Here is an 11456-nt window from a genome sequence, read left to right on the forward strand (position 1 = left end):
GTACAGATAAACTATAGTTTAAGTTTTTTAAGTTAACTATGCCCAACCCTATGGGTTACTTTGATAGGTGTGTTTGGGGTTTGATATTGTAATTAAAGGTTCATTTTGACTTGGAAAAACTGATTTGGATATGTGAAAATGAAGAAAAACACCCTCTAATGCCAAGGAAGCACATTCACCAATATGTCATGACCTTTGAATATGCAAACTCACTGGGCAAGACTTTCTTTCGTTAAGCGAAAAGAATAATTCGCAAAGTTAGAGAGGTAGAAGAGGCTCTACTCATTTGGCGAATAACATCTTCGCTGAGTGAGAATGCATTTTTGCAAAGCTAGTGAGACAGAGGCAATCTATTTGCTGGACAAGATAGGACTCGTTGGGAGAATTTATGTGAATTACTCTCAATGGTCCTATTCACTAAACGAGCTAAGCCCTTACTAGACAAATATTGAAAGATTTTCTCCTAGTCTCACTCGTTAGCATTATCTATTACCATTGATTCTAACTTATTAGTTTGAATGACAATGTGCATATTTTCGTTTAAAAATGAAATTTGCAAGGAAGTTTTATTAATAGAAGGCAATATAATGAGAGAGATAAATTATTAATGGATATATTCGTCAATAAAGTTCATATTCATTCATACTCATTTAGCCGTGAATTTTCTATTCTTATTTAGATAATGACAAATCCTTCAAAATATGTCTATCAAAATATTTATTACTAAGGTCATTCAAGGAGACTCATATCCAAAAATAATTATCGAAGAAATGATATATGTTAGAACAACGAAGTTTTTCTTTTTTTTAAGTAATGAATGTTTTGTTACTTACATGTGATATCCTAAATGGGGGTGTTAGAACAAACATACAAGTTAATCATGTTGGCATTCAGACCGTCTTCAATCATGTATGACCGCTAGGCCCATCGACACAATTTTCGTCCCCAACGAAAGTGAGTACGTACTCATACGCTTCATGGGACATCTAGTCATAACCAGGAATGACCAGGAAATTTAACTCGTCCCCCTCGTTAGAAACATCGACTTCCATCTTGACAATTGAATCCTCTTCAACACCTTTAAGAGGTGAGACTTTATTCTATGTATGTACACTAGTAGCCATGTTGACAACCGAGTTCAAGCTCTGCTTGGTTGATCACTAGATGGGTGAAGACATTGACAATGATACCGATGAAGACGACACATCATCCACATACCCCTTGTCGTCCCCACCAAAAGACTCCTCAAACGAAGAAAGACGAACGTAGACAATATTACCTCTAACTCTAAAACATTTGGTTTAATGAAGAACAACTTGTGAAAAAGGTGAAAATGACGGATCAAGACCACCCTATTTATATCGTGTAAGCCTTACCTGTTCTTCATTCTTGGCCGACAAATTTGCTCACATCCAACTCCATAGAGGTCCAATGTTTCACATTCCAGCAAACACAAATTTTAAAATATTATGCCTTCTCCCAATGGTCATAATTTGGGATGATCGAGGGTTGGTAGCACATTCATTGCTATTTGTCTAAGTTGATCTGACTTTAACATCACAGTATCTTCTATAAGTTCTGTCTGAGCAGTTTTACACACAAGATATCTCTTGCCAAGGAGAACTTGAACATAAGACTACACATAGAAGATCAAACAATTGATCTTAACCTATACCCAAAACAAAATATAATAAAATAGTTTTGAGATGTATAATTCAGAATATAAATTTAAAATATAAAACAAAAAATATATTTTAAATTGTATAATTTAAAATAATTTTAAATTATAAATTTTATATTTTGGATTATATAATTTAAAATTTAAATTATGTATTCCGGAAGAAAGACATCGAGAAGATGCATGTGACCGGAAGGAGATAAAGAATAAAAAAAAGAAGATTAAAAATAAGATGAAATATACGGAATGCAGAAAGAAAAAGTCTAATTACTCTGTATAAACTTGCAAGATATGAATATCTCTTATGAACATGAGTGTTCAAAACCTAAAGAAAATAATATTAGAATTTAAAGGAAAAAAATAAAAATGGAAGAATGTTTCCCAGTGCACCCACAATTTCTCTTTTCACCTTTCACGTATTCGGGAAAGGACTCTTAATATAAAAAATACATTTAAAAATACCCATTATGAAATAGATAAAACATTGAGTAACGAACAACTCTATGCTCCAAAAAGTCAAAAGATCCAAAATCCTTACTAAGCACGAGAGAACACATCAGAAGGATCAAACCAAAATAAAAATTAAACTCAATCGAATATAAGAAAAATCTTGTATTCTTTTGTCCTCATCACTTTTTACATAACACATCATGTGTTTTAATATCACTAATCCTCTATTTTTCTAGCAATTTAATCGTATAAAAAATTTCAAACAATTTTTTCTCTCTAATTTGTAGATGTTTCAATACATTTGATAATATTACATTGAATAATTGAAGTCAATGACAATTTTAATGTACAATTTTTTTTAATTTTTGAAATAACTTTTAAAGATAATACTTGATGAAAATTTAAACTCCAAAATAAATAATATTTTAGATACAATACAATGATTCACACTAACAACTCGAAGTCACATTGATCCAAACAATATTCTTTCTGTAATATGAAATTAAATTTACAACTTATAAAACAAGCACTATATCAATTGTAACACTTTGAATTTTACCTTCCATAATCCATGGTTACAAACTACAATTTCCACCAAATATCTTCTAAGAACACTCATCCTATCAACATTAGTCAAGTTCATGATTTGCTCCATAGGGCTAATCATGAATTCTAACTAAGTCTTATAAAAGCTCTAGAAGAAACACAAAAAATAGGAATGGGGTGAGCATGTTTACAATTATATCATTATATTTGCATTGTGTTTTTTAGTTATAGATCATTGACTTCTTCAACAACATTGTTAAAGAAGGAAGAATTTAGATTCTTTATTGAATTTTTTTTGTATAATTCTTCTGTTGTACTTTCAAAATACATATTGATTTTGATGTTTTAAAATATATTTAAAAGATTTTTAAAACATCAACATCAATGTATTGGTAATGTTCAGCAGAAGAGAATACCCAAAAAAACTCAATAAAATATCTAAAGTCGTTAAAGGTGTAATTGAGTCTCCTCCACTACACTCTTTGACCTAAAAAAAATGATGTGATGTAGAATTAATCTGATTTGTGGTCTGCATCTGCTGTGGCTTGGACTTGAGCTGCATACTGTAAGTTCCACAAGACATCCTCAAAAGAGGGACGAAGGGAAGATTCTGGAGAAATGCATTTGGTTGTTATTGATATTGCAATTGATAAAGACTCTTGAGAGCAAGTGGTCAACACTATCGGATCCACAATCTTTCTTCTACCATCTTGACTCCCAAACGATGCCTGTCATTCACACCAATTATCACATTAGGTCTTGCATTAAAAAAATTAATCTTTTTATAATAATAGGTAAAAGGTTTACATATCAATTTACACCAATCAAGTTAATTTTTTTTTTTGTTTCAGATTTTATTATATTTTATTTTTATTGATTTCTCATAAATTTAACCTTTTTTTTCAAATGTCTCCATCATCACTTGCTTCATGCATCTTGACATGTCATGTGTTTTCATGAATTATTTTAAGACCGCATGTGGCATGTCTAGATATATGCCATTAGAGGGATTATCTTCCAATTTTGAATTTGACTAAAATGTTAAACGACCAGAACTTTTTGTTTTTCAATTTTGTGATATGTAAAGAATTACAAACATATAAGAAAATCTTTAAGTGCAAAAAAGGAATTTATATTTTGACAGTTTATTCTTCTACCTTCATAACTTTCTTTCTGCTAATTGAGGAAAAAATAATCAGTACTTAAATATGATTACATTCATTGAAGTAGTAGTTATATTCATCAAGAAGCAAAAGGCAAATGTTTAAAAAAGCACTAACCTTTTCATTTAGGAAAAATGTTTCACCTCTGTCGCATGCTATGGGTCCAACAAGTGATTCGAACAGGATGAATCCAAAATTATAAACATCATCATCTGCTTTTGTCCTTAGGCTACAATAGAAAAAAGAACAATTTCTTTGTAATTCCATCTTTCATACCAAAAATACATTTATGCATAACAAAGGACATCAAACTTTGGGTATTCCATCTTTCATACCCTTCACAATCCAAGGGCAGGAAAATATCAAAAGTGATTACTACACAAAAAATTGGGAGAAGTAGTTGCATTGAGAAGTGAAGTGGCTTCAAGGAAGCAAACAGAATACCCTAATATGTAAAGAAATCATGTTTTGAGTGAAAACTAATCATGGTTTTCATGATAATATGGAAATAAATTTTTCTTGTGATGGCAAATGGTAGATGAACTTTGGATGTTAGCTCAGATATCAAAATTTACAGTGATGTCTAACATAACTTTATTTGAACTACTAATATGTTTTGGTGTTTATGTTAACTAAACTGAGTTTTGGTATCATACCATGGCTTTGATTTCTCGCCCTTTGCCTGTACAACACAAAAGAGGCAACATAGTGAATTGAGGATCAATCATAATTATGTCAAACAATGGTAAAAATGCAACATTGGATTGCCAGGAACATACCTCAAACTTTTCAATTTCTTCTGTGATGATGGACATACCATAGTCACTTAGTTTTGGAATGCAGTATTCATCAAGCAAGACATTTTTTGTCTTCAGTAGGTTACTAAAGCAGCCAGGTATAACACCAGTATGTAAGAAATGCACTGCCTTTGCAACTCCAATTAAAATTGCCAATCTATCAGACCACTTAAGTGCCTTCCCTACAGAAAATTCTGCATGTTTGAATGAAGGAAGATCAGTGGATTGAAGCCTTCAAGCAGAAAGATGTGATGTCAAATACAACTTTTACAAGTTATAGTATAATGATTACAGTAAGAAAAATGAAAAGGTTATGAAGGATTGAGAAGATACAATCATCACTTAAGAAATAGTTAAATTGTCCTAATCTCAATAGAATATTGGTCAGAATTAGTACTACAGATATTCATGAAGCCATAAAGATAAGGAGAGACATAATTGGTGAAACTTGACTCAATAATACGCATGCTATCGTTTTTCCATGCTAACCTGAGAGATGAGCATGATAATTCCCATTTGGCACATACTCATACACAAGATGAAGTTTATGGGAATTGGAATCATCTTGTCCTCCACCATCAATACAATGACCCAAAAGGCTAACCAAATTTGGATGATGAAGTTTTGAGAGTAAATCCAATTTAGCTCTGAGAGTTTGAATTGAGCATTTCTTTGACAGAGCCAAAGACCGTATTGCCACATAGGATCCATTCTCCAGTTTACCTTTGTACATCTGTAATATGGCAGAAGAATTAAAGATGCATTTCAGTGAGCACACAAAATAAGTATCACAAAGTGTTTTTATTTTTACACATACATTTTAAATCATTTGACCTCTTAACAAGGTGTAAAGGCCAAAAGACATGCAAATAGTGTAATCTTAACTAGGATTTCAGAAATTGCAACCTTCCTGAAAACTCAAGAAATTTTGTCTCCTTAAGATGACTTGGTAGAACTGTAGAACACACCTCAGGTGTATACAATATTTCAGTAAAATTTTAAGTGGTTGAACTGTACCTTCCCCATGGAGCCTTGACCAATATAAGTTGACAAATCAAAGTTTTTTGTGGCTTCCTTCAATTCCTCTATTGAAAATTGCCGACAGGTTGGAATAGTTTGTGTCCCTAGCTTCACTGTTTGAGAAATAAATCCTGAAAACAACACAAATCATGTCATTCCTTTGTTGGAAAACAGCATTCCAATTTAAAATTAAGAGTCAACAACACATCACTATGGCCTAAGAAACCTATATACTTACTGGCATTTGCAAGTATCTCTGACGGAACTGCTATCGAGGAGTTATCTTGCCCAGTTGTCTTTCTGGAATGGTACTTTTTCCATAAGAAGACGCTAGAAACCAAAACCACAAGAACAAGTACAACAACGATGGCCATTACTACAGCTAGTTCCCATGTCTTGAAGCTTTTCCATCCAGAGGTGGATTCTTTGCAATAAGACCTTCTGTGCTGGTTCTGAGAGTCAACAGATAGACAGTTTCCAGCATATCTAACAACTCTACTGTCAGATGTATTCGCCAAGCAAGAAGGAAGTCCACCACTTAGCTTGTTACGAGAAATGTCCACAAACCCAAGTTTGCTACCACAGTTAAGTTTGTCTGGGAGGGTCCCACTTAGCACATTGCTTGCCAGATTCAAATAACTTATTTCTGGCAGAGAAAACAAGGCAGATGGGGGTGTCTTACTGAGAAAATTTGAAGAAAGATCAAGATGTTGAAGCTGATCCAGTTCTTGAAACTGCTTAGGTATCTCTCCTGAAAATGAGTTATTGCTAAGCAGCACAGTGACCACATATTTTGGCAACAATGGTAGTTCAGATTCTAAATGGTTTTCTCTTAAATCCAGAACATGTAGGCCAGTGAGAGAACTGAGACCAGGCAGGTCACCAGACAACTCATTGTGGGACAAGGAAATAACTTCAAGTGTCTTAATATTTCCCAGTGAGGAGGGGAATGAACCCTTTAAGCCATTGCTCTTCATACTCAAGATATTCAGATTGGACAGAGAATCAAAGGAATCGGGCATAGTGGTGTTAAAATAATTGTCATCAAGGGTCAGTGTGTGAAGCGTTACCATTGTGGATATTTTAGGTGGAATGGCTCCAAATAAGAAATTGGAACTCAAGTCCAAAACTTGAAGCAAAGTGAAACTGTGAATCTTATCAGGAAGTGGCCCCCAAATCCCCAAGGACACCAAGCTAAGAACCCTTAAGGTGGTCAACTCTGTCAAAGTGATGAAAAAGGAATCAATGGAGAAATTCATGGATAGAGTGTGATTAGGAACTGGATATCCATTGAACCGTGGTGGCTTCGAAGATTTTTCACCCGTAATTTTAAGCTCGGTTACCTCATCATCTTCACATTTAATGCTCAGGTTTGCAGATGGAGAGAGCGTACAAAGGTCCCCCTGGTAATATTGCCATATCTGTAAAGAGGAGGGATACTCTAGATGAACTCTTAACTGCAGCAATGCTTGTGTCTGAGCAGCTTGTAACTCATAAGTGTTTGGGATGAAAAAGAACCATGAAAGAACAACAAGATAAAGGTAGCAAAACTGTCTCATTGTACCACCTTGGAACATAACGCATCAGATTTGATGAATGCCCAAAGACTCAAAACAGATCCTTCAAACCTCAAAGAAGTCAAAAGTAGACCACCCTGAAGAAATTTCTGTTGAACAGCGAAGATTCTAAATTGCACTTGCGGTTACAGTTTCGCCACACAGTTCTTGAAATTAAAAGAAATCACAGACAAACACAGCCCATGCGACCACAGTTGCAATGCCAGAGACCCTAAAAACCATAACTTTATCGCAGAAATTTGAAGATATCATAGACAAACACAACTAAGACAGTCACAATTATAGCCCCAGAGACTCCAAAAACTTTCAAACAGAGTGACCGAAATCACATTCACACACCCTTTTTATCAAAACCCTGTCAACGGTTTCGATCACAGCATCAACAACTCTAACTTTACAATTAAAGAGAACCAACAAGGAAAAAGAGGAAACTTGGACATTGTTCACGGACTTGGGTTTGTAAAATCTTTAACTTTAAACCATGGAGCACCTGCACCTGCACCTGTCGGGAGAAAGAAAGAAGAACCCATTTATTGGTAGGTGAATGAATGCAGAGGGTAACAGAGCAGAACAGGGGAAACAGGACCTTGGTAAGTGTAACAATGGAAGGGCACAAATTGCGGCTTCAATGAATGGTGAACGTGTGTTGAAATGGGACAAAACAAGTGAGGTAGTTGAAAATGTGATAGTCTGGTGACTGAGAAAGGCATTTATTTTGGTGTTTGAAGTGGCGTTGCTGCCATTAATGGGGTCGGTAACTATTGGAGAGAAGGTGAAGGACAGAGGAGATAGCAGAGCAGGGTCATAGCTTCAAAAAGATAATGCAGTACAGAATCTCTATCCACTAATAATATATATATTTTCTCTCTCCTAATTTTCAAATCACGTTATGACATTACTTAATTACTTTTATAACATATTTTCATTAATTCATGACATATTAATACTTTGTATTCTTATTTTAAAATTTTCATTTATTATATTTAAAATTGAAGTACTTAGGTAAGACTTTGAAATCATTAAATACGAATATTTCCATATTAAATCAAGCGAGATAAACTTTGTTCATTTTAAATATTTACTATTTTTTTAATAGAAACATATCAATTTATAGAAGATGCTTTAGAAGAGAAACAATTAATGTTCTTAACTATAAAGCTCTCTCGTGAAATCCCAATTGTCTGCTTGCAATTTAATTTCTATATAATTTTTGTGTCTTAAATATCGGGCGAGTAAGGTATATTTATATAAATAATAATAATAATAATAATAATAATAATAATAATAATAATAAATATACAATTTTTTATAATATTATCCTTTTTTAATAAGAAAAATTATAAGAATTATTGAAAACCGGAAACAGTGGTTAGTTTGAATTACAAGAAACTAGAATTATAGTTAATTTGGGGTGGAGGAAATATTCATTTTAACGTACAGAAAAGTTTATTTTAGAAAATAAATGTCTAAACAAAATTAACAACTCAAAAGTTATGTTTCCTTATATTTTTTGTTTTCTAATTTTTAAAATTTAAGTAGTTTTAGAAAGTAGAAATAAGAAAGAATGATGAAAAGAAAAAAGACAGAAAAATATGAAATCAATATCAATATTGTGCTGAACATTTTGATATTGTAGTTTTGTTTAAGTTTGTTAGGTGGATAATGTGATTGTATCTTTTGTTAAGGTGAATGTTTAGGTTCAAGTGTTTAGGCTGATGTTTGTAGGTTCATGGAATGGATGATGTATCAGTCTCTATTATAAAGAGTTGAAATGAAGAATCTGATTTCGTTATGGAATGTTCAATTTAGTCCTCCTTTTAATTAAAAAATGTGCAATGTGGTGCATAATGTATATGACTATGATACATATGAAGGATACCTGACATAATATAGTAATAGAAGTGTTATAAATCATTTAATAACATAAGATTATGACGTAATAACATAATAACATTATAAGAAATGCATCATCAAAGTGCTTAATATCAATACATTTAATGTAAGTGCTTAATATTAGTACATATACATCATCAAAGTACTTAATTAAAGTTGATCAAATTACATCACCATCAAAGTACATAATTAAAGTGGTTAATATCAGTACAAAATACATCCAAATTTTCCCAATGAAAGCAAATAAATTAACATCTAAATAGTTTTTCTTCTTATATCTAACATTTTCCTTCTCATTGGTGGACTTAACTCTGGAATGGATTCTTGAGTTGCTTGTGGTGGCTAAGGGGATTTGGGACCTGGTGACTGTGATGTTAGAGGGGATTAGGGAGGAGATTGGGGACTTGGTTGTTATGATGGTAAAGGGGATTGGGTACTTGCTGGCTGTGATGATAGAGGGGATTGAGTTCTTGGTGGCTGTGATGGTACAGGAGATTTGGTAGTTTGTGGTTGTGATGGTTCTATGATGTCAAGACGTAAAGGACAATGATTTTTATTATGCCCAACTTCACTGTAGATGCTACATTTCTTTCTATGGCCACCAACACTCATTTGGGTCTAATCCCTAGTTAGCTCCCATGCTTCCAACCTTATTTTTTTCTTTGGCCTCCCAAGCAACTTCCATTTAAATGGTGGCAGTACATCTAGGAAGTTTGTTCTTTCTCTCAACAGGTGGACATTAACAAGATAAATGATGGAGCCATATGCACCTTCATATGTGGATCTTCTGAACCAACTTAAAATAAAAAAATTTGGGTCTACATTTAAGTAGTTCATTGCCGCAATTACATAACAACAAGGGATGTCATTAATCATCCATTTCTTGCAATTACATTGTTCACTATCCAGGTCCATTGTGAACTTATTCCCAATGACTAAAATGTGTCTAACCTTAAACATCTTTCGTGAAAACCAACTAAAAGAAATAAAGGATATGAAGATAAATGAAAAATGAACATGAACATAAATGAGAATTGGATATGAAAATAAATGAGAATATTACCTAGGGATCCAAAAGTAATATTCTTCTTCTTCTTCTTCTTCTTCTTTATTGCTAAGAGCATCTTTTAGACGAGACACTTGCTTCTTACTTTGGTGTCTAAGAGCATCTTTTAGATGAGACACTTGCTTCTTATATGATTTATTGTTCATATAAAATATTATCTTTTAGACGAAGTATGATCATGTTTTATATTTGGTTGTTTTTAGTATTAAATCAAAATCATGAGGTGTTTGACTTTATATCTAACAATCTTGTAATAGGGTGTTACAAGGTAAGGAATCAAGCCTTGTAAGATTCGAAACTTAGGTTTTTGTGTTGTTTTTCTTTCATTATTTTATTAAGTGTGTGTAAAACTTGAAAAATCTATAGCGACAAGACATTTGCTTCTTACATGATTTATTGTTCATATATTATCTTTTAGACGAAGCATGATCATGTTTTATACTTTATTGTTTTTAGTATTAAATCAAAATCATGGGGTGTTTGACTTTTTATCTAACAATCTTATAATAGGGTGTTACAAGGTAAGGAATCAAGCCTTGTAAGCTTCGAGACTTAGGTTCTTGTGTTTTTTCCTTTCACTATTTTGTTAAGTGTATGTAAAACTTGAAAAATCTATAGCGACGAGACACTTGCTTCTTATATGATTTATTGTTTATATAAAATATTATCTTTTAGACTAAACATGATCATGTTTTATACTTGGTTGTTTTTAGTATTAAATCAAAATCATGAGGTGTTTGACTTTTTATCTAACAATCTTGTAGAAGGGTGTTACAAGGTAAGGAATCAAGCCTTGTAAGCTTTGAGACTTAGGTTCTTGTACTGTTTTTCTTTCACTATTTTGTTAAGTGTATGTAAAACTTCGAAAAATCTATTGTGTGGAACTTGGCTGGTGTGATTAAACAACTAGATGTAGTTCTTGATATAGTATTTTTTGTGCGATTTTTCTTTCACTATTTTGTTGAATGTATGCAAAAATTGAAACATCTATAGTGTAGAGTTTGGTTGGTATGGTTGAACAACCAGATACAAATTTAATTCTCGTTATAGGTATTAAAATTTTATGCTAATCTTTCCTTCTACTTATCACTTTTCTTGCTTTAATATTGCACTTATTTGAATAAACTATATATCTTACTTATTTCAATTTTTTTTGTTCAAAAGTCTGATAAGGTTTTTCCTTCTTAATTTTTGAAAATTTGTTAAAATTTTCATTATCTTCTCCGCCTTGTCCACCGAGCACCACCATCTTTATACGCGGTCATA

At 32.7% G+C, this 11456-nt stretch overlaps 1 protein-coding gene across 1 annotated transcript; it reads right to left on the reverse strand.

The window, feature by feature from the left end:
- Nucleotides 1-2662: 2662 nt before the first annotated feature.
- On the reverse strand, nt 2663-8060 carry LOC108346144 (probable inactive leucine-rich repeat receptor-like protein kinase At3g03770). The gene is made up of 7 exons (XM_017585149.2): nt 5893-8060; nt 5652-5785; nt 5124-5367; nt 4617-4828; nt 4494-4519; nt 3955-4066; nt 2663-3402 (listed from the first exon to the last, which is right to left on the reverse strand). Exons 1-7 carry the CDS (start codon nt 7229-7231, stop codon nt 3187-3189), a joined length of 2283 nt encoding a protein of 760 aa, XP_017440638.1. The 5' UTR covers nt 7232-8060; the 3' UTR covers nt 2663-3186.
- Between the last annotated feature and the right edge of the window lie 3396 nt (nt 8061-11456).

Source organism: Vigna angularis, chromosome 8 (genome assembly GCF_016808095.1).
Source record: "Vigna angularis cultivar LongXiaoDou No.4 chromosome 8, ASM1680809v1, whole genome shotgun sequence".
NCBI classification, from domain to species: Eukaryota; Viridiplantae; Streptophyta; class Magnoliopsida; order Fabales; family Fabaceae; genus Vigna; species Vigna angularis.